Source organism: Ascaphus truei, chromosome 2, assembly GCF_040206685.1.
Source record: "Ascaphus truei isolate aAscTru1 chromosome 2, aAscTru1.hap1, whole genome shotgun sequence".
NCBI classification, from domain to species: domain Eukaryota; kingdom Metazoa; phylum Chordata; class Amphibia; order Anura; family Ascaphidae; genus Ascaphus; species Ascaphus truei.
The window spans coordinates 169831979-169857074 of NC_134484.1; the positions used below are offsets into that span (position 1 = coordinate 169831979).

General features: G+C 41.3%; 1 protein-coding gene across 1 annotated transcript in view; it reads left to right on the top strand.

Moving 5' to 3' along the window:
- Nucleotides 1–25096, top strand: part of ATP9B (ATPase phospholipid transporting 9B (putative)) — a 283427-nt gene that overhangs the window by 25819 nt on the left and 232512 nt on the right. The window contains exons 2-3 of the mRNA XM_075588537.1: nucleotides 3146–3319; nucleotides 24238–24388. Of these exons, the coding sequence (XP_075444652.1) occupies nucleotides 3146–3319; nucleotides 24238–24388 (325 nt within the window). The remainder of the gene's footprint in view (nucleotides 1–3145; nucleotides 3320–24237; nucleotides 24389–25096) is intronic.

Genomic DNA, 25096 nt, shown 5'->3' on the forward strand with positions numbered 1-25096 from the left:
TGGGCCTCCATATGATTCTTAGCAAGACCAAAGTGGTGTTTAACAGATGTGTCAACTCTACAAAGATTGAAATAAATGGAAGAGAGCTAGAAGAAGTTGAAGACTATGTTTTTATAGGCCAGCAAGTATCAATAGATAGGAACCTTTTGAATGAAATCAATGGGAGAATGAAGACGGGTAACGTATTGGGAGAAACAAGGCAATCATACAATAGAATCTTCCACTGTACCTCCAAAGTAAAGTGTTTGACCAGTGTATCCTGCCTGTGCTCACAGGTGGATGTAAAACTTGGGACACTAAATGCAAAGGCAATTCGGAAGCTTCAGACAACTCCAAGTATAGTGAGATGTAAGATGGGTATTGCCTGAATAGGCTGAAAACAGCATGAATGGGATTGAAACCAAACAAGTCTGTGACATCATCACAAGGGTGACGAAATTAAAATGGCACAAGGCCGGACATATAGCAAGAAGACATGACTGTTGTTGGACGAAAATGGTACTTCACTGGATTCCAAGGGTTGTCAATAGACCAAAGCAATGACAAAGTCAGATGGAAGGATGAAATAAGAAAAGTTTGTTTGGAGCAAAATGGAAAAGAGAGGCTGGCAATCGCAGTACCTGGAAGATCATTGGGGAGGCCTTCATCCAGCAGTAGATCGACAAGAACTGACGATTATTACATATATTACTGTATTTGTATTATTTTAATTGTATACATTTTTGGTTTGGGTTGTTTAATATTCGTGTTGTTTTGTATAGGAGACAGACACGTGTAAATCTTGGTATTGAAGCACTCATGCTGTGAGTTTTGATGTCTTCCAGTCTGGCTTTTTGTTTCATTTGTTGTTGGTACTTTCCTTTCAGAAAAGTTTCTTGCATTACACTAATTGCTTGAAGCCTTGATTGTCCATGAGTGACAAACCAATTAAGTGTGCAAGGCACAGGTAACAAAGAAAATGAGACTTGGTCCTCATCTCGGCTATGAAAAATCCATTATTCATCCATCGTCTTATTGTTTTTAAATACAGAGGTAAAATTTTACTACACAAAAGGAAAATTGCTTTTGAAATAGAATAAATTGGTTGCGAAGTTCAAAGGCTGCATTTTGAAGTCGGTGATACTAAACATGATGCTTTGCATGTTTTATTTTTCACAATAGAATGCAGCTGTAAATGTAAGAGCACATATCTAGATTTCACAAAATGGAACAGTCTGTCATTGTGTTTTCTGAGGACGGAGAGTGCATATGTTTCCCTCTCCTGGTTTTTATTTAGGGAACACGCACGCTTATTGTATTATTTATTTATTTATTTTTACATTTCTTTCCATATAAAGATTCCTGCCTGTCTTGTTGTTGTATTAATAGAAACATTTGTGGGGAAATGGTATATGAACATGGAGCAGGTAGGAAAATGTAAAGAGATCTATTACTACTGGAACCACCTGCGCTGAAAGATTCTAGACATTATCGCATTTTACACATCCCTTTTTCAGTTAGTATTTCAAACTGGAATTTAGCTCAGTGTTCAGACTATAAAATAAAGGATACTTTCTTTTACATTTCCACCAAGCCAACTCCATTTGAAGGGAGCTTGTAGTTTAAAATTTGCCTTTTTTTTCCATTTAATTTTGACGAAACACATACAAAAAAAAACTTTTGTTTAATGTACAAAATGTTAAGCTTACAAATTTTGTTCATATACAAATACATTGCAAACTATTACGGCAGTTAATGCTTATCAAGCTAAACTTTTATAAAGGTTGTCAACTGTAAGCTCCTGCGGATGAAGACAAAATAAAAAACGGGAGGTTTTTGCTGTTATTAGCTACATAGTATATTTCACACTCGTCACAGCTGCATATTTCAAACTGATTCCATTGATAACTAGTGTTTGAAAACGGGTTATAAACAGAAATGGCTTGTCCACACACATCCAAGTCTGTACATCAGTTATGTAAACTCAAGTACTGTAATGAACTTTGCAGTAAATAACAATGTATATTAAATGGCATATTGGCAGATAACATATTTTACTTTTCAATGGCTGTTACACCAAAAGTAGAGCAGATGCACATATTTATTGGTGTATATATTAGTAACTTGATTATTCCTATGTAAAGAACAATGGGGCATTTTAGTTACGAGTGTTGGGGGTCTATTTATTAAACTGCGATGATGGAGAAAAGACATCTCGCCATATTCATGAAACAGTTCTAGCATGTCCAAAATGTGTGAAAACAGCATTTTAGTTCAAGATTTGGTACTGCAGTGGCGTGCAATATGCACATTAGGAATTTAGACAAATGAACTATTCACATGGTATTCAGTAAGCTGCAAGACAGCTTTTTCAGTTGTACTTCTTTGATGAATGAAAACAATTTTTTTTGCCCTGATAAAGACGCCTTTGGGTTGAAATATTACATAGACCCTTAATCTTGTTTTTTACTTTTGTCTTTCATAAGTGGTCATTTTAAACATGTTGACCTAATGAAAATAGTAATCCAGTCACATTCTCGGGGAAGATTTTTGTAAGGATAAATTTAAAGATTGGGGTTGTCACACTAATTATCCCACTTTAACTGCAAAAATCTCTGTGTGAGCTTTTGATTATTTCTGTGTTAAAACCGCAATGTTTCTACTCCATTTTTTCTGTTTTTTTTTGTTTACAGGATCTGAACAACACTATTTTCAGCTACAGGCCCGATATACTGGGTTTAAATCTCCCTCCAAGGGAAACACAATGGCTGCCAAATATCAGGCTAACAGGAAGCTACATCATCAGCGGTTGCGGCTTTCTATTTCAATCCCTTTAAAAAACACATTGTTTAGCTAAGGAGGACCCCCGGTTCAAATCCTTCAAAGAAAGAGTGGAAGGCAGGGGTGAATGGGGGTGTATTTGTGCTTGCAGCAAATGCTGCTCTGTGGCCAAATCTCTAATTCAGTCTAAATTGTTTTATCTTTACTTCACTGAGTAAGAATATTGCACCCCTACATTACTAGTGTATAGTAAATATTTTCTACAAAGAAATTAACTCTTTGCTTTTTTAATACCTTCCTTATAGATGTATTTTTATTAATAAAAACCACATGGGAAAAAAACCCCGGCATGTTTGCGTTATTGTAAATGTGTTGTGTTTATCAGGTATCAAGTAGAAGATGAAGCCTCCCCTTTGGATGAAATGCCACTTATGATGTCGGAAGAAGGTTTTGAAAATGATGAAAGTGATTACCACACGTTACCGAAAGCCAGAATAACTCGAAGAAAAAGAGGTTTAGAATGGTTTGTTTGCGGAGGATGGAAGTTCCTCTGTACCAGGTTTGTAATGTACTACTAACTACTGCTAACATTGTTAGTGCTAAACACTAAGCAACATACTAACCTTTACCACTCCCTACAATGCAACTCAGCAATATGTTGTACTGTAGGTCTGACCGCAGAGAAGGGTAAACTATTATTATTTAATTAAATTTTTTTTACCTTTTTATCTGATTCGAGCATTGCTCTCGGCTCCTGGGACCCCTTTGTTCCTGAGATACTTAACTTATTTCTCCTGGTATAATGAATAACAAAACAAGATGGCTGCAGAGGGTCCAATAGAAAGTCACTACATCATCTGACAGTGATATTGCGCCATTGTAATGGTCACTGGAGCAAAATTGGCCCGAAAACCATATTGCTTACCAGACCGGAACACTTATCCGGGAATTTTTTAAGTTAACATAGATGCATAGAATTTGACGTCAGATAAGAACCGCTTGGTCCACCTACGTAGTCTGTTAATTTTCCTATCTGCTGTAAAACCTCAGACCCCATTTGATCCATGGTTTTCTTTGTCCACCTTCAGAGCATGTTCTGGCACTCCTCTTTCTTTGAAATATTCTTCTCTCCTGTATTTTGTTTAAACCCTTTACGAATGTGAAAGTTTAGATTAAACCCTGATAAATCCTATGCTGTAGATCAGGGGAGTGCAAACTTTCCCCCCACTGTGCCCCCCTGTCTGCACTCCCCACTCCCCCCCACCCTGCTCGCTCCCCCCCTCCTTACCTTGTCGGTGCGTCGCCGAAGACGAGGGAAGTTGCAGAGACATCACGCGAAACCCCCGGCATTTCATTTAAATGCCTTGGGGAAGCGCGTGGGGCATCTGCAACCACTGCACCCCCCTGAAAAATATCACCCCCCCCCAGTTTGCGCACCCCTGCTGTGGATCATACAGCATCCTAGTAGCCATTTTTTGTACAATCTCACATTTATTTTTGCCTTCCGGAGATATGGTCTCTAGATTTCAAGACTGTCCTCTAGGTGAGGTCTCACCAATGATCAATAAAGTGACATCCTGCTGCTAATACCTCTCCCTATAAAACCTAAGATACAGCTGGCTTTCCCTATTGCTTCAGTACATTTTTTGTCTACTTTAAGGAGCCTTTCTTCTATAGTAGTTGATATTATATATGCCATTAATCCTGTTTCCTGCCTTTGGATTTTTGTTACTCCAGTGCATTATTTTGCACTTTTTGGTGTTAAATTATAGTTGCCACACTCTTGACCATTCCTTCAACCTACCTCAATCACGTCATTTTGTTTACCCCCTGGAATGTTAACCTGTTGTGTCATCTGTAAAAAGGCATACTTTCTCCTCCAACACATTTCTAATGTCCCTAATAAAGATATTAAAGAGCACCGTACAGATCCACAGATTACCTTCTCTGGTTATCAGAATGTACTCCCTTTACCACAACTCTCTGTCGTCTGTCCTTTAATAATCAATGTCTTATCTACACTATTCTATTACCCTAGATTCCGATCCCAAGCATTGCAACTTGTTTATCAATCTTCCATTTGGGACAGTGTTAAATACCTTACTAAATTCTAGGTAAGCTACTGCTCCACCATGATCTGCTGAGGCTGCGCTTATAGTGCCTGCGACCGCGACGTCGCTTCAAAACAATTGCATTGCCGCCGTCGCGTGCGCTTATAGTAAGCGTGACGCGACGGAGCGACGGCTTGGTTGCGATCGCTGGAAGTCATGTCTATTTGATTTTTCCAGCGACCGTAGCCTGACATCGCTGTTGCCGTCACCGGCACTATAAGCGTAGCCTAAGGTACCCAGTATAACAAATCTATTGGATATTAGCTTTGTCTATTATATTTGTTTGCCATGATCTTCCTCCAGTAAACCCATGCTGCCAGGGACCTTGTAGGTCGTTAGAATTGTTAACTATCCAAAATCCATCTCTTACTAATGTTTCCATTAATTTCCCGACTACAGAAGTGAGTCTCACTGACCTGTAGTTAACTGCCTCCTCCCTAGTTCACTACTGCGCTTGCTCTTCTCCAGTAATCTGGATCTAGGCATGTTAATAGTGACTGGTTAAATAGATCTGTTAATGGTGTTGCCAGCACACCCCTAAGCTCTTTTAGTATGCCATGTGGCTCAATTTAATTTGTCCACTTTCAGTTTTGTATGTGTGTATGTATGTCTTTATTTATATAGCGCCATTAGTGTACATAGCGCTTCACAGTAGTAATACACGTGACAATCATATAAATAACATAAAACAAATAACAGATCGTGGGAATAAGTACTTCAGACATAAAAGTAACATTTCGGAAGGGGAGTCCCTGCTCCGAGGAGCTTACAATCTAATTGGTAGGTAGGAAAAACGTACAGAGACAGTAAGAAGGAATTCAGGTAAGTGCGTCTGCATGGGGCAAAGCTTTATGTATCACGTGTCTAGTATTATCCACAGTGCTATTATGCTTCTTTAAGCAAGTGTGTCTGAAGGTGGGTCTTAAAGGTGGATAGAAAGGGTGCTAGTCGGGTACTGAGGGGAAGAGCATTCCAGAGGTGTCGGGTTTAAGGCGGGAGAGGGCTTCAGATCAAAAGGGGGTAGAAAGAAGACATCCTTGAGCAGAACGCAAGAGTCGGGATGGTGCATAGAGAGAAATTAGGGCTGAGATGTAAGGAGACGCAGAAGAGTGTAAATCTTTAAAAGTGAGGAGGAGAATTGAGTGCGAGACGCGGGGTTTGATAGGAAGCCAGGAGAGAACGATTTCAGCAGGGAAGACGCTGCGACAGATTTAGGAAAGAGTAGAGTGATTCTGGCAGCAGCGTTTAGGATAGATTGTAGGGGAGACAGGTTAGGTGCAGGAAGGCAAGACAGCAGGAGGTTACAGTAGTCGAGACGGGAGAGAACGAGTTCTTGAGTCAGAGTTTTAGCAGTCGAGCAACAGAGGAAAGGGCGTATCTTTGTAATATTGCGGAGGAAGAAGCGACAGGTTTTAGAAATGTTTTGAGTGTGACCCCTAAGCAGCGTGCTTGGGCTCTGGGTGAATGATAGTACTACCAACAGTAATGTGGAAGGAGGTAGTAGGGCCAGGTTTGGGAGGAAGTATGAGGAGCTCTGTTTTTGCCATGCTAAGTTTGTCTGCGTAGGGCCATCCAGTATGATATTGGAGAGAGACATTCAGAAACTTTGGTCTGTACAGCATGTGTAAGGTCAGGGGTTGAAAAGTAAATTTGAGTGTCGTCAGCATAGAGGTGATATTTAAATCCAAGAGATGCGATTAGGTCACCTGGAGAAAGTGTGTACAGAGAAAAGAGAAGAGGTCCCAGGATATAGCCCTGGGGTTCCCCACAGAGAGATCGATAGAGGAGGAGGACGTTTTAGCAGAAGAGACACTGAAAGTACGACGGGAGAGGTAAGAGGAGATCCAGGAAAGAGATTTGTTACGAATACCAAGAATATGGAGAATGTGAAGGAGAAGAGGGTGTTCCAAGGTGTCAAATGCTGCAGAGAGGTCGAGTAATATGAGCAGAGTGTAATGACCTCTGTCTGTGGCAGCAGGGAGGTCATTAGTTATTTTAGTGAGGGCTGTTTCGGTGGAGTGAGCAGTGCGGAAGCCACGTTGTAGAGGTTCTAGGAGAGAATGGGTGTTGAGAAAGTAGAGCAAGCAAGAGAATACAAGACGTTCAAGGAGTTTAGAGGCAAAAGGCAGGAGGGAGGCAGGTCGATAGTTAGAAAGACAGGTATGGTCAAGCTTGCTGTTTTTGAGTAATGGTATTACTGTTGCATGTTTGAATGAGGATGGAAAGGTACCAGAGTAGAGGGAGGAGTTTAAAAAGTGTGTGTGCGTAGGGGTTATAGTAGGAACAAGAGGTTTTTGGAGATGGGAGGGAATGGGGTCAAGAGGCCAAGTGGTAGACGGAGAGGAGGAGATCAGCAGTGACACATCCTCTTCTGAGACAATGGAAAAAGTCAAGGAAGGCAGAAGGAGAGTTGGGTAGCGGTGTGGGATGGGAGAAGGAAACTGATGGGATGTTCTGACGTATGGATTCCAACTTTTCCTTGAAATAGTCAGCAAAGTCCTGAAGTGAGATGGAGGAAGAAGAAGAGGCAGCTGAGGGAGGTTTGAGTAGAGAGTCAAAGACAGAAGAGTCTGTGTGGGTTAGATTTGTGCATGTTGATTAGCGAAGATAAGTAGGCTTGTTTAGCTTGAGAGAGGGCAGAGTTGAAACAGGATAGCATAAATTTGTAGTGAAGGAAGTCTGCGAGAGTGTGAGATTTTCTCCACAGGCATTCAGAGGAAGGAGTGGAGGAACCCAGCATGAGCGTGTGGGAATTTAGCCAGGGTGGGGGGGTTAGAAGGGCGAGGATGGCAGAGAGAAAGCGGGGCATGTAGATCGAGAGTGGAGGATAAGGCAGAGTTGTAATTCCTGACCATGTTGTTAGGGTCTGGACCAGAACTGGGAGAGGAGAGAGAGGAGCGTAAAGTAGACTCAAAGGCTGGTAGGTTAATAGAGAGCAGGTTTATGCAGAAACGAGGGGGAGATGGAGATGGAGAAGCGAGAGAGAGAAAATGAGACGAGGTGATGGTCAGAGAGAGGAAAGGGGGAAATGGAGAAATCAGAGAGAGAACGTTTTTAGTAAAAAACAGATCTAGATAGTGGCCATCCTTGTGGGTGCTGGCTGCAGTCCACTGTTGAAGGCCAAAAGTAAAGGTTAGAGAGAAAGCGGGGAGCCCAAGGGAGAGAGGGGTCATCTAAGTGGCAGTTGAAGCCCCCAAGGAGAACAGGAGAGTTTGAGGAGTGAAAGAAAGAGAGCCAGGATTCAAAGTGAGAGAAAGGCAGACGAGGAATGAGTAGAGGTAAGTGGGCGATACATGACCGTCACGTGGACAGGGAGAGGAGAGAAGATCTGGACAGTATGAGCCTCAAAGGAAGGAAAAGCAAGAGAGGGAGGAATAGGAAGGGTACGGTAACGACAGAGAGAGGAGAGGAGTAGCCCCACGCCTCCACCCCTGCCATCAGGGCGCGGAGTGTGGGAGAAAGAAAGGCCACCATAAGAGAGGGCAGCTTCCAGAGCAGAGTCAGACTGAGTGAGCCAGGTCTCAGTTATAGCAAATAGGAGCAGAGAGTGAGAGAAAGAAGTCATGCACAGTGAGGAACTTGTTAGAAAGGGAGCGAGCATTCCAAAGGGCACAGGAGAGAGGAGGGAGTGTGGCAGTGGATGGGTAAGAGGTTGGAGGGGTTGACACCAGAAGGAGTAAAAGTTGCATTTGGCAAGTTTCACTAGGACCTTGTCCTCGGTGACCTGACTTGTCTGCTATACCTTTGTCGCCCTCAACAAGACTGTTCCCTTCTTTCTTTATTGTTACCATTTCTCCTTTTACTATTCTTCCATTCACTAGTTAAATATCTTCTGCACTGGGGTGGCCCTGGAGCTTGGAGTGGTTTAGTATAATAAAAAATATGTTCCTTTGGGGGATCGCGGCTATAGTTACCTGTCTGAATGTCCCATGTAGAACATTATCTTTTCCGTTTAGGAAGAAGTGTGGCTCTTGTTGATGCTGGAATTACTTTATAAAGTGTTTCCAAGAAAGGTGCTAGCTGATTCGATTTTCTTCTGAAACTTACAATTTGTTTTCTTTGGGCAAAAATAAAATACAAAATGATTCACAATCTAATTTGAATAATTCATTTGTGAGGATATGATAGATGTGAAAATATATTGGCTACATCATTTACTTAAAGCAGCAATCCCTCCAGAAGCCTATCGGATAATGTTAGTATCCTGGCGTTTGAGCATTTCCGGGTCTTTAAAGAAAATGACCACGATTGTCTTAACCCCTAGCATCTAAGGTTACCATGGCAACATTTAGTCTTCACTGGGCTCTGGAGAGAGATCCATTTTGAGCTACCCGATATTTAATATTTTAAACGCTTATACTGTATCTCCTAAGTATTGGGTTTAAAAAAATGGGTTTAAAAAAATAAAAACAATGTTGGAAAGGGCAAGAAGAGATCTCTTCAAGTAAATGGAGATCAGTGCAGCGTGCTGCTTAGAGTGATACTTTGAATAGCAATTAGTCAGTTATATTGGTTACCATTTAATGTATTTATAGAATCAGGAAAAAAAGGTACACGAAGAGGTAATTTTGTTTGAATATTTGTCTTGAAGGTTCTACTACGGTAAAATAAAAACAAGTTTTCCAACCGAGTTTGAGAACGGCACCTTCTACAGACTAAGTATTTTTTTGAAAAAGTTAAGAAAATTAGATTGATTTTTTCAGACACGTTATTCTCCAAGCTGCCTTTTTTACTATAAGTAGTTTTCCAAGAAAGAACACATGGATAAGTGCTAGAAAAACAATTAAAATGGTAAAATGAGCAATCTTGCTGTCTTACATTTTCTACCAACTGGGGAATTGGAGATTATAAGAATAACAATGCACCTTGCTAACCACAACCATTTCCATGATATTTGTTTCTCTCGTAGAGAACAATGGTACCAAATATATGCAAAATATGAAAGAAAAACAGATTTTACGTTTATGGGCATATAGCAAATAATTAATATAATGGAAAATGTACTTTTCGTTATATTATTAGTAGACGGCATATAATGCACCATTAGGTGATGAAGCCTGAGTAAATCATAGGATTAATATACTAAACTGCGAAAACGTGAATGGATCATTTCTTATATCTCTGAATGATTACATTTATCTCTTGTGGTTTTTAGATCTGTAGTTTATGCTTCTTTTTTTTTTTTTAGGCTAGAGCGTTGATTTAAGAAAGGGAAGAGGAGAGATGACGGTAGAGATGGGAGTGAGCAGAGATTTTCATGCAGTATGCATTGTAAATGCGCAAAGGGGAAATTTTGTCTTATTGCAACCTGGGAAAAGTATGAGTTCCTCAAAACTCACCTATTAAAATCTTCTATGTAGAAAACTATTCAGTCAATGCAGTTCTGCATTACTTGCCAGAATATCATCAAATAATCTTATACAGATGTAGCAAACACGACCGTCTTTGGCATCGGGACAAGTCGCAGTCACGGCACTGGAGGATTCAACACTGCAGGGTCTTATCCAGAACCAAAGATAGCCTCTCTTCCCCGCCCCCCCCTCCCCCCCCCCCCACATCCACCCTTCAGCGTGTCCGTGGCAGACAATGGGCTCTGTAGCTGCAGATTTTTTATTTTTGGCCGCTGCTTCGGAGACCGTAAGTCTTGCTAGATCTGTAAGTAGAACATTTATTCCTGAAAAATGTGGGTAGCAATAAAATAACAAAACTGTGCTCAAGATGGCGAAGTTCATAGCAGTGGAGCGCCTATTTTGGAATAAAGATTGCAGTGTCCTGTTTCGGAGGAGAACTAGTGCTTTAGTCTGAAGGAAGAGAAGAGCTAAAATAGTAACTGGTAGGATTGAGAATAGCTGCCAATGTTGCTTGTTTTTAAGCTATTTTGGTATGTATATAACCACAAACAATACCCTGACAGCTCCTTGACCTCCTGGACACAAGTAAGGCAGCTACTTCCCTACATATAACAACTTTTCCCATTGACATATCACCTATATTGATTGCTCTACAGAAATTCCTAACTATGCACTATACTGTCATTTCAAAAGGACGCAGGGGATATAATAATTGAAGACACGTGAAAATAAATCATTGTGCCTCTTCTTTATCCTGTATTGTGTTAAACCATTGATTTTGGGGAGCACATATTGAGTAGGTGAAAGGCATTACCTTGGAAAGACCTGAACTTCATCCAAGACTAATATTTAGTACACAACTTAATTATGTCGAGTAGCTGCTTCTATTCTCAGAACCCTATATTGAGTATCATGCATTGTTAGGGGAGTTTGACACAGTTTTGAAGTCCATTTGAAAATATAAAGCATATGTAATAAATATGGAAGCAGGTTTAATTTGCTCTCCTTTCCAGTCTATAGATGTTGTGCAGTCACCCATAACACAAAAATCCAGCACTTCCTATTTCTTCTCATATTTTGTTTTAGACTGAAATTGCTTTTTTTTACATTGAAATTCCATTCAAGCCTGTGAAATTATAATGCACACAAATCAATACTCTGGACTACTGTGGCTGGATTGATTTCTTTCTCATGAGATTTACATTCCACTTGTTATCAAAAACACATTGTCCCAATGAAAATGGTTCCATTGAATGGCATTTCCATATGAAGTGAAAGGGATATCAAATGCTCGGATTAATCTGAGCGCTGAGGTGCCCTGTACACTTTCAATTAATCTGCAACACATTTGTTATGCAGAAGCATGGGAAAATGCTGATCTTTTAAGAATGACATGACTACACTGTTGCTTTTGGCTTGATTACTAATGCTACCTGTAGAGTACAATAATTACAGTATAGTTTTGCCGAAAAAAGTTCTGCTACTTAAAACTTAATAAGTGTGTGACCCTTGGTACAAAAGCTCAGTATTTTGTATATCTTTCTGTTTTGATGAGAATTCGGCTAACGGTTAAGCTTGTAAGATAAAAGTAGTGAAAAGAAATATAACTTGTTACATGAGGATTTCTGGTGCTAGGTTTTATTTGGCTTCTGACTTGCTAGTTTTTTTTTTTTATGTTAACTCCTCCATTCTTTCTATTGTAGCAAAGGGGAACACATTTATTATTTGATTTATATTTTGGCGCTTGCACTATTTTCTCTGCCAGGGGCAGCAAAAGGGGTTAAGGATGTCATATTGTATTCCAATAACTCACCTGTTAGCATTATTAAGATCCTGATATACAGTGGCGAGAAAAAGTTTGTGAACCCCAATTACAGAAATTCCATAGTTTTTCCATGATAACCTTCTTGAATCAAAACCAGTCTTTTCTTAAATATCCAATAGGGTTTATATCTACCAATTCCATGTCTTTTGACACAAAATTATGTATGAATTAGACAAACAATGAGTAATTAAGAATCGGTATGTGCACAAGTAAGTGAGACCCTGGTTTTATCAGCTAAATTAAAGGGGATAATGAGAATCAGTTGTTTAAATAATTAGGTAGATCTTCAAGACCGAGTTTGGGAAGCCCCACCCTATATAAAGATCAGAAACTTTGTGAAGTTGGTCTTCACCATACAGGTGTGTGGAAACACATCATGTCATGATCAAAAGAAATCTCTGAGGACCTCAGAAAATAATTATTGATGCCAATCTGTCTAGAAAAGGTTACAAAAGGATTTGGGGCTCCACCAATCCACTGTTCAACAGTCTACAAGTGGGGAAAGTTCAAGACCACAGTCACACTACCCAGGAGCGGTCGTCCTACCAAAATCTCTCCAAGAACAAACCGGCAAATCATCCAGGAAGTCACAAAGAACCCCAAAGTAACATCCAAGGATCTACAGGCCACTCTCGCCATGGCTAATGTGAGTGTTTGAGTCCACCATCAGAAAAATACTGAACAATAATGGTGTTCATAGAAGGATACCAAGGAGGAAACCTGTGCTCTCTAAAATTAAAAAACAAAAACAAAAAGCCATTGCTGCCTGTCTGAAGTTGGCCAAAGAACACATAGATGATCCATAAGACTTCTTGAACAATGTCCTCTAGACAGACGGGTCAAAAGGAGAACTTTGGTGAAAATCAAACACTGTGTTCGAACAGAAGAGCCTCATCCCAATTTAGAGGACTTCCACCTCCTCCATGGCAATTGCGTACCTCTTGCTGAGACAGACTAATCTCTTTCAGTGCCTCCTCATACTTCTGTTTTAGATTAGCAATCATTCTATCAGATTTGCTCTGTTTTTCCACCATGGTGGCATGAGTAGTGTTCGCAGTATCGAGCGCAGTCTTTAGATCCTCCAATTCAATCTTGGCCGCAGAGTAAATTGCGAGCACAGTCTTCAGTAGCTCAGCATTATTTTCTCTCCATTTCAAATTCTTCACGGAGCAGATCACCGTTATGCCTGGCAGCTTGCAGTGAATCTTCAGTCCTGGTCAAGGGATCGTCACTCACTGGTTCTGGCTCAGTTTCCCCGGTATGATTGGTTGAGGGTTCCTCACTCTTGGCACCAGACAGACACTTTTTTGGGTTACACGACTTCTGCCTTGGGCCCTCTGGATATTCTGTCATCCACGTGACGAATCCTCCATTTTCTCTAGGCTGCAGGGCATTTCTGACCCCATTTTTCTCCACGTGATCTGCGGACGTGTCTGTTCCTTCCACGGTAAGTGAAGAACCTTTTCTTTTTCCGCTTTTTTGTTTTGGATGACTCCGTCCCATCAGGGATACTGGGGTCCTTATTTGAAGCTTCACTGTATCCACCAGACTTTTCTTGCAGTTGTGTTAGCTGGCAGGAATATTCGGGGTCATAGAGACCTGTTTGTTCGGTGCGTACCGAGGTTAGGCACATCCACCATTCTTGGGGTGTCAGTTTGGGTTCTCCATAAGAGATATCTTCATCCTTTTCCATATCCTCATAGGACTGGAAGGGCCACTCTTCCATGGGTAGTGTTCATTACAGGAAGGCCACATCTTGTCCTCCGTTTTGGGGCTATCAGGAGTATTTTTCTTCCTGACCTCGGGAGGCGCTATTGCAGCTGTTTTCACTGTATGCGCTAGAACCCCAGCTGGTAGTCCTTCAGGTGGGCAGACTTTGCTTGCAGAGTTTGTAGCTCTCACAGGCGTTTCTGTAGACTTTTTCTTTCTCTTCTTTACTTTGGTAGGTTCTGAAACATCAGCAGTGCTGTGCACACATTCTTTCTCATCAGTGATACTGGATGTACCCTTGCCAAGTAAAACTTCTGTATCTTCCTTGTGACCACAGTGCATTGCTTGCTGTTGCAGTTCCTTGGCACGTTGAAAAAAATATTCCACGGGCTGCAGCTCTTTTTGTGGGACCACATAGGCATCATCCTCATCATCGGAATAAGTCCTGAAGGGCCACTGCTCCATGTGGCTTGGCTCTTTACACCAGGAACATATTTTCTTTCCCATTGCATAGTCTGTATTTGACTTCTGGTGGACGGCCATTTTAAAATCCCATGGAATTTTTCTTTCTTTTCTTTTTCTTTCACAAGTGGTGTAGTAGACTCTTGTCACCGCATCAGTCCCTTGTGTGGGTCACCGTCTGTCGCAGTCCTCCCAGTCAAACTGTGGCGTTGTGGCTTTCTTCAGTGCAGTTGTAGCTTTCCTGCCTGGATGTGTAGCCCATTAAATCTGCTCACTTCTGCACGTGATTCTTTGTTTTGTTGCTGTGGTTGTTGCAAGAACTGTATGTAGGCAAAAGCACAAAAATTCACAGACAGTTTCTGGGGCTCCTTTTAAATTCAGGGTCCACCTCTCATCCCACTTCTTGCACCATATGTAAGAGATGTGTGCAGAGGTACATATAATTGAGTGGAGAGAGAGAGAATACACAGCTCACCTATAAATATCCTAATGTTGATGGAACCTAAATGAAATGCAAGGTGCATAAGGGGTAATAACAAATTGCACAAGATCGATCCAAAGGTTCCAAAGTACCTCAATTATTGCACAGTGTGCATATTAGATTGATAATAGGGACTCTAATAGTCCTACATATAATAACTGATTGGCCAAGGTGGACCAGCTATTTTAATAAAACCAAAAAATAACAAAACTTTAATACATCCAAAATATATAATATACACAATCAAATGAAGTATCTACAGTAGAAAGTTTATTAAAATTCCTCCAAGTGTCGTGGTGATGGAAACAAAGCCACTCTGCTGTAAGACCCATGTATCAAAAAGGGTTAATATAATTGACAATATTGTGCATATATATGTAGATGAATATATACAAAACAGCTAGGTGGGATTGTAAACAGACTCCAAAACACAAATGGTGATGGTATCCACATATGGTGGTGTGCAGTGTGTATATCAATGTAAGTATCTCATACCCTCAATATTTCTGTGAGTACATATGGGGACACAAGGCAGCACAAACTAAATTCCTAAATGGATCATATTGTAAATACCAATTGCCCAAAATGTATGACGACTCAAAACAGCAGACGTGTCAGCATATTATGAAATTCCTGACATATTGCAAATAAAAATCCTTGTATGTGCTAGCGTAAACCTCAGTAAAAAAATGGCAGATCCTCAAATAGGTGTACCTCTAATAAGTATCTCCAGTATTAAACCGTTGTCTGCATTCCCACATGGGTATATGTCGCTATTAGTTGGTACACAGTATAATTATAGCCATGCGAGGTTAGTATAGAAGTAGCAGCATGAAGCACCCGTATGTAAACAGAAGTGCTACGTGCTGGCATACGGTATCAGTTGATTGCGACCCAGTATCAGTTCTATACAGCTAACACAAAGGTATAATTCATCTATGTACAAATTCTGTCGGTTACATATGGCCCATATAAACACAGTGCTATCCTATGGGCTGCCACAAGTAACCACCAAAGGGTAGATACGGGAGCGCTACATGCTACACGCCCGCATGCAATAGTCAGTAATTAATGACAGAGAACCAATTCTATAGACTTAGCATGAGATACAATAGCTCTGCATATAGGTAATATTGGTCACGGAGGACCAGTAAAATAGAATCATCTATAGGAGTCACCCCTTCACCGACGTCACATGGCGTGACGTCCTCTAGCCGGCGTACGTTTTGCACGTGACCTGTGCTTCATCGGGGGGAGGAGTCTAAAATGCTGATCACTAAGCGATAATATATATAAAAAATATATATAAAACGGTTGGGTGGGCGTGTTGTCACATTGGCCAGTAGTAGTGAGACACAAGACTGACCAACAAGGATTGGTCACAGCCTATGAACAGTCACAGGTGGTTCAATTAGGAAATTGATAATTACGTGTATAATAACTCAGAATTGCTGTACTCTGTGAAAATATTAGAGACTATATACACTGTAAAAGTTCACATTGTCAGAATAAAAGAAAAGAAATACTGTGAAGCATACAGGTGCGCCGACAAGTATTCTAAAACTTGGCTTGGAAAATCTGGGGCTATCACCAACAAGACCGAGGTACATGCTGGGTACATGCTGCAACATTTCAGTGACATTTCTGCAGAGACTAATGGCCCATCAGATTAACACAGCAGGGGTCCCTGTCAGTCCCATTCAGTTTGACTGGGACTGCCAGGGACCCCCCGTGGTTAATCCGATGGGCCATTAGTCTCTGCAGAAATGTCACTGAAATGTTGCAGCATGTACCCAGCATGTACCTGGGTCTTGTTGGTGATTGCCCCAGATTTGTTTTAGAATACTCGTCGGCACTACAGTAGGTGGTGTAATATACTATTATATAGGACAAAACAAATAAATACACATGCCAAAGTGTATCAATGACACTATTTGTAATCCAACGTATATTTTTAACTATTACGTTTACAGTGTGTTAGTAATAGGCATGCTTCTCCTCTGTGGAAATGTATGCCAACGTTGTAACTTTCATGCATGTTGGATATAAGGTGTAGGAATGAAAGCTCCTGTGTGATCTGCCCAAATGGCAAAACAGATCATAGCTTCATTTAAGCAATATACCTGGATCCCCAAAAATAATAAACATAAATGAAAATGAAATAAAAATAATAAATATAAAATAATGGGGTGTCGTTGTTTGTTGGGTAAAATCGGTAACTAAGGAGAGCACACATACAGTACTAAAAATTACTTGATAGATCTAGAAAGAACATATGCCTCCCAAGCTAAGATTTGGTGGGAAGTAGCGAGTTTGAAAAACTACAGTGGTGTGAAAAAGAAAGTACACCCTCTTTGAATTCTATGGTTTTACGTATCAGGAATTAATAACAATCATCTGTTCCTTAGCAGGTCTTAAAATTGGGTAAATACAACCTCAGATGAACAACACATGACATATTACACTATGTCATGATTTATTTAACAAAAACAAAGCCAAAATGGAGATGCCATGTGTGAAAAGCGAAGTATACCTTATGATGCAATAGCTTGTAGAACCACCTTTAGCAGCAATAACTTGAAGTAATCGTTTTCTGTGTGACTTTATCAGTCTCTCACATCGTTGTGGAGGAATTTTGGCCCACTCTTCTTTACAACGTTGCTTCAGTTCATTGAGGTTTGTGGGCATTTGTTTATGCCCAGCTCTCTTAAGGTCCAGCCACAGAATTTCAATCGGGTTGAGGTCTGGACTTTGACTGGGCTATTGCAACACCTTTATTCTTTTCTTTTTCAGCCATTCTGATGTAGATTTGCTGGTGTGCTTGGGATCATTGTCCTGTTGCATGAACCAATTGCGTCCAAGCTTTAGCTGTCGGACAGATGGCCTCACATTTGATTCTAGACTACTTTGGTATACAGAGGAGTTGATGGTCGACTCAATGACTGCAAGGTTCCCAGGTCCTGTGGCGGCAAAGCAAGCCCAAATCATCACCCCTCCACCACCGTGCTGGACAGTTGGTATGAGGTGTTTGTGCTGATATGCTGTGTTTGGTTTTCGCCAAACGTGCTGCTGTGCATTATGGCCAAATATCGCCATTTTGGTCTCGTCTGTCCAAAGGACATTGTTCCAGAAGTCTTGTGGTTTGTTCAGATGCAACTTTGCAAACCTAAGCCGTGCTGCCATGTTCTTTTTAGAGAGAAGAGGCTTTCTCCTGGCAGTCCTTCCAAACAAACCATACTTGTTGAGTCTTTTTCTAATTGTACTGTCAATTGTACTTTAACATTTAACATGCTAACTGAGGCCTATAGATTCTGAGATGTAACTCTTGGGTTTTTTGCAATTTCTTTGAGCATTGCACGGTCTGACCTTGGGGTGAATTTGCTGAGACTTTCACTCCTGGATAGATTGGCAACTGACTTGAATGTTTTCCACTTTTGAATAATCTTTCTCACTGTAGAATTATGGACTTTAAATTGTTTGTTAATGGTCTTATAACCCTTCCCAGATTGATGGGCAGCAACAATTGCTTCTCTAAGATCATTGCTGATGTCTTTCCTCCTTGGCATTGTGTTAACACACCTGAATGCTCCAGACCAGCAAACTGCTAAAACTTCGGCTTTTATAGAGGTGGTCACACTTGCTGATGATCAATTAATGAAGGGCATTTGATTAGCAGCACCTGTCTGCTACTTAGCATCTTAATTCCTATGGAAGCAGTAAGGGTGTACTTAGTTTTTCACTCATAGCTTCTCCATTTTGGCTTTATTTTTGTTAAATAAATTATGACACGGTGTAATATGTCATGTGTTGTTGTTCATCTGAGGTTGTATTTACCTAATTTTAAGACCTGCTAAGGATGATTGTTATTACTTTATGTCCTGATATGTAACTCAGTTTAAGATGCTGACTGCAATATAATGTAATGGACCTTTTTTTATATTTTTTAGTTCAAAAGAGGGATATTTCGCATATTGTGGCTAAAACATAGTAAGCAATTCTGCCTTGCCAAATCATCCTACAAAGGTTAAGTTTTGAGTTGACAATAAATATTTACTTTGCTTCATGAGCTGAGTTTCCCGGCTTCTCTGATTGTTCTTTTTATGCAAAGAAACTTTCACACCTACATCTTAAACACTTTTCTTAATATTTGCTGCCAACTAATTGGTATGTTTAACTTTTGCTTTTGCCTATAAAGGAGAGCCCTTACCTTCAGGCTTGAACAGCACAACTGGTTGGTATATGCCCAGGCTCCCCCTGTTATGGAATTGGCTATGGGCTTGTTTGGGTAACGGTGTTGGCTGTGGGTGAAGTTTGGCCAAGAGATAGGGAAGAATGGGGATATTCTGTGTCACTCACCTAGTAACTGCAGAGCTTGGTTGTCCCACTTCCCCTCCCCCTCCTTGCATTGAAATGTATATCTCATTTTTTGTTGTTGCTGTATATGTCATTGTTTATTAAGAAATTAACCATAAACCAAACAGTAATTCTCCCAAGTTTGTGTTTTGATACGTTATGATGTCTTGGTCGATTTGTCTTCCAGTAGCGGAGGTCATGAACCACAGCATTGCTGGGGCTTTTGACATGTAGCAGGCTAGACTGGACAAATGTGGTTATGTTTTTATCAGTTAAATAAAGGTGGTGGCCTTATTCCTCGGACTTGTTTTTGTCTTGTTTGTCTGACGTGGGGTAAGGGGCTTTTGGGCCTACCCTAGTCATTATTTACCCTAATAGCACTCCTTCTGAAAGTATTAGATTTAACATTACCATGTGTTCGGTGAGCCTACCAAACTGTGGATTCTGGATTTATATTTAATAGCTGGTTATCTTCTTGGAAAGGAAAAACATAGGCAGACCAATGACCCAAGAAGAAATGTGATTGTGCTTTATTACATTTGGGGAAACATGTATATTTGTTGTCCTTATAAAGTACAGTTGGCAAATCTTGCACTGGGTTGTTCTGTTTTTTAATGAATAGAAATTCAAGTCTCATAGACCGCGCAGCATTGGACAGACTGCCTATGCAACCTCAATTACTATGATACTACAGATATATTGGACTGTTTTTTTACAATTCCTCATTTTGTATGCTTCTCCAATGGTTGGAAGAATCGCTGCCTTTTTCAGAGTGTAGCCATTACAGGGCACAGCATTTCTGGGGTCTCAGGTTGTACAGCTTCTCAGATTAAAAACTCTTATCCACTCCTCCTAGCTTCACACTGATCATTAACAGTTAACATCTGGATCCACATAATCATATTTTTAGTTTTGATTTTTGATGACCGTTCAGCAATGTTGGATCTAAGGACATCAGTGTTTAGGGTTGCCAGGTATCCGGTATTGAACTGGACTGTCCTGTATTTGGATACTCTGTCCAGTAAAAAATAAGAGGTACTGTAATACTGGACATGTATGTGTTCAGTATTTCCCTCCCTGGACATAGTGACCTGACGCACCTTTCACCATTGAGTCCAGTATTTTTGGAGAAGCCACCTGGCAACCCTATCAGTGTTGATAAATGAACTTACAAGGACAAGTAGGCAGTCATATTGTATTATATTAATAGAAGCATTTAGTTTTTTTCTAGCAAAATTAGGCTGTTAAGACACCGTATTTTAGCAACAGACAGCTGTTAAGCTTTGCTCTACTGCACTGCTCCTTTTTAATACCTGCCCAGACCATTTGTAAAATTTCACACTGCAATTTATCAGAAAGATTTAGGCCCATATTTTTGAAGGGTTGCTGCTCATCGTGCATTGTCCGTAAGGTATCTTATGGAGTTGCACTGCTTAGTAATTGTGGGCTTCTCCATTTTTCCTAAAGAGGTTTTTTCTCCTGGGAACAAAGCAGTTTAATGGCCGTGACATGTTTAGCACATTGCATGTAAGTAATAAGCACCTTTTTATAATACACTAGCTGAGAGACCCGGCGTTGCCCGTGAGTTAAATTTGCCGCTAGGAAAAGGTGGGGGGAGGGACAGTGGACAGGAGGAGGGGAGGGACGGGGACAGTGGACAGGAGGGGACGGGGACAGTGGACAGGAGGGGACGGTAGTGGACAGGAGGGGACGGTAGTGGACAGGAGGGGAGGTAGTGGACAGGAGGGGGGGGACAGTGGACAGGAGGGGGGGACAGTGGACAGGAGGGGGGGACAGTGGACAGGAGGGGGGGGACAGTGGACAGGAGGGGGGGGACAGTGGACAGGAGGAGGGGGGGACAGTGGACAGGAGGGGGACAGTGGACAGGAGGAGGGGGGGACAGTGGACAGGAGGGGGGGACAGTGGACAGGAGGGGGAGGAGAGTGGACAGGAGGGGGGGGAGAGTGGACAGGAGGGGGGGGAGAGTGGACAGGAGGGGGGGGAGAGTGGACAGGAGGGGGGGGAGAGTGGACAGGAGGGGGGGGAGAGTGGACAGGAGGGGGGGGAGAGTGGACAGGAGGGGGGGGAGAGTGGACAGGAGGGGGGGAGAGTGGACAGGAGGGGGGTGACAGTGGACAGGAGGGGGAGGAGAGTGGACAGGAGGGGGAGGAGAGTAGACAGGAGGGGGGGCACACACACTGTGTCCCCCCCCCACACACACTGTGACACACACACACACACACACACACACACACACACACACACACAGTGTCACACACACACACACACAGTGTCACACACACACACACACGTCACCTCTCCTTCCGGCCGCCGCCATGTTACTTAGTCCGCGAGGGAGGAAGGGGGTCCTTCCGTCCGCCGCCATCTTAGGTGACGCATGGCAGCGGCAGGCTGCCCTGCCCACTGCCTGTCCCCGCGCCGGGGAGGGAGGTGAGTGGAGCGGGAGGTGAGTGGAGCGGGAGGTGAGTGGAGCGGGAGGTGAGTGGAGCGGGAGGGAGTGGAGCGGGAGGGAGGTGAGTGGAGCGGAGGGGAGGTGAGTGGAGCACGGGGGAGGGGAGGAGGTGAGTGTGATGGGGGGGGGGAGAGGACAGAGAGAGAGGTGTGTATGTGTGTGTGTGTGTTTTTTTTGGACCTTTGGCCTGTCACTCCGCCTTAGGCCAATGAGAGGTGTGGGGGGCGGGCCAAGGGGGTGGTGTGAGTGTCTGAGGCCAATGAGAGGTGTGCGGGGGCGGGCGGGCCAAGGGACCAATGAGATTGCCGATAGGGACAGGGAACACAGTGAAACATACATACATACAATGCTTTCAGAAATATATAGTAGATTGGCCAAGTGTAAATATTTTTTCTAAATGTTTGTTGTCATTGGAAGTAAATGCCTTGAAGGGTTTTCAACCACCTTTAAGACTTTTTTTTTTTTTTAATACAGTCGAATTGTTAATTCTCAGTGTTAGAGATGTGTGCAGAGGTTCATATAATGGAGACCAATTAGGGTGAAATTATATCTTGGCTTTATTGAGCCTGTTCCTTTATCCAGGCAAAACATACAATAACAAACCCTTGTCTCTTTATAAGGGCTAACTACTTCCCCAGACTGTATCTGCAGGACTGCAGGGATATTCCCTTTACCAGGCTATAACCCCAAAGTCTCAGGAGTTACCTTAAGCAGGTGGCCCTCCATGTCGGTCTCTGGCAGGTTCCTGGGTCTATGTGTCCAGGAAATATAGGTGTCTGGGTGTCTTGAACTCAGTACAGCCTTTGTGCTCAAGACAGTGTCTGTGTGCAGGCTTCTCTGCTCTCCTTCTGTCAGCCCAAATGTGAGCTAAGGAATCTCTCTCCTGTGTCTCACATGAGGCTTTTTACAGAGCACTCATGTCCAGGTGGAGACTAGCTAATTGAGTGGCTGCAATTAACTATCTCTCAGCTGGATTCTCAGAGCTCTGAGGCTGCTTTATGTAAACAGGGATATGTCCCTGTTACACTCAGTATTTCCTTTTGTGTTTGGTGTAAATTCCTTCTGCTGCCATTATTAAGTAAACAGAGGGGGACAGACAAAGAAGACCCATATTTAGTAAAGAGTTTTCTGACATAATATGCCTTCTGGTGCTGGAAGACACCTTACCTTCGATTTTTGATTTATTTAGTCAAATGACTGCTTAGTAAATATGGCCCAATATATTTAAAACGGTCGCTGTAAAAATGTAGTTCTGTTTTACAGGAAAAACTTGATTTTACGGGTGATTTTACTAAGGAAGGCAGTTACAGTGATATTCTGTATTCTGTTTTTTTTTTAAATGCCTGCTATGTCCAAGTGCCACAAGTCCTGGAAGAAACCCTCATGGTTTGTTTTTTTTTGTATGTTTAATTTGATAGGATACTCTTTGTCTGCATTTGGGGAAGGCAGCCAGTTTAACAGGAAGATGTTTTTAGGAAACTTTTAGTTTTCAGCTGACTGCTGTGTGAGTATGGTGTGGAATTTTCTGCTGGGACGAGAGAAAAAATGTGAACATCTATTTGCGGTGTATATTTGATTTTCTGTACAATAGTAACAACACGTTTGGAAAAAAAAACCTTATCTGGTTGATGCAGCCTGACTTCTCTAACCTGACCTTTTTGATTAAGTAACTCTTGCTCTTTACAAGCACAGATAAACTGTGTACCTAAGCCAAAGATGGAATAGTTAATTGGGACTTGTTAATTATTCATGTGATTGCTTTTGTACAAAGAGAATTAAAACACGGGACCTATAGCAGCACCATCTCCACTGTTCCTCTGGATGTTACTTGGGGTACATTGCGAATGGCAAAAGAAGAAACCCCAAAATTACATACTGTATCCATGCAATAGACGTAACAAATATTTTCCATTTCTTCCTCCCCGCTTTTAGGAGGCCCCTGGTTACGAGTCTGAGCAAGGGAAAGATTTAGGATGGGGATATTTGTAGAGGATTCTGAGGGAAACCAATAACTTCATATGGGAAGAAAAACGGCACCATCGTAGCATTCATTATTGACTTTTACATGTCAATAATTAACAGCTCATCAGTGCATTTCTGCAAATATGGCTTATGTTCCTAAACAAGGAAGTATCCTCAGATAATTGGAACATATTGAACCCTGTTCATCTTGCGCTGCATATAGATCTTTTTTCATACGCATTACAGCTGCAGTTTGACAGGACCAGACACATTTTTCTTTTAACCGTTGTGTTTACCTTATTTTACAATGTACAACATATTTCTTTTTTGTGCAGTTCAGAAATAAAAGTAATTCTTTTATTGCCACAGAATAATATGAAATAACACATTTGCTAAAAAGTGTGTATGTGTAATATATATATATATATATTTATATATATATATATACACACGCGTGCGCGTATCCTAAAAACCTGAGCTGTTGATGGCCCTTGAGGACTGGCGTTGCCCATCCCTGTGTTGGCCCCACACACACAGTGGTGACGTGTTCCTGCGATATTCTGAAGTGACTTGGCCCATAGTTTAACATCTGACCTCGGCCTGCATTGTATAGTAATAGCACAAGGGTATGAAAGTGATTCCCTTTTAAAGTGCCAGGATACATTATGTAAATAAATATTTATAGTAGAACATATACCATATGTTTTTTTTAAAATGAATAACATATCTTCTTCCCCTTTATCTCCTAGCTGTTGTGACTGGCTGATAAATATTTGCAGAAGAAAGAAGGAGTTGAAAGCTCGCACTGTTTGGTTGGGCTATCCAGAGAAATGTGAGGAAAAATATCCAAGGAATGCTATAAAAAATCAAAAGTATAATATCTTCACATTTATACCTGGGGTAAGTAAATATAGTATTTTCCAGTTTTGGTTTGTAGGCATACAGACTTTCTTTTTGTCTGAGTCAGTGGGAAATTATTGCTTTATTTCAATTTATTTTTTGTTGAAATGTAGAAGACCGTGAATATGATGTTTATAGAGTGAAAACAGTTGGCTGCTGTGCACTCAATATTATCATTTGTCTCTGTTTTTTTTTTTTGCTAAATTGCTTTAGAAACCCTGCTATATATATCTGGTAAATAAACATTGAAAAAATGTAAATCCATTACAATATCAGACTAAACGGGGAAAAAAACTATTGATATAATATGTTGTGTAATACAACCTTCATCAGGAGAATCTTGCAAAAGGAACACATTATATTTGAGGAGAACAAATCATTAAAATACCCTTATGTAATCAGAAAAAGTTGGAATATATAGGCAACAATTTGCTTGTCTCATGCAATGTTTTGAAGCCGTATATATGCAGTAATTACTGTCCCCCTTCATAAGAACCACCATAGACCACATTATTGTAATGTTCAATGTCCGTTATGTCACTAGAGTTAAAACAGCATTCCCCTTCAAAATCGTTTTTCCTTTTTATCTTCCCTGGAGCTAAACCGCAGCACTGAAAGCTCTGGGGATCCCCTGATTGCCGATATATTAACTTTTACTATTGCTAGTACTTGCAACTAAAAACAAAGATGGCTGCGGTGGTACCCAAT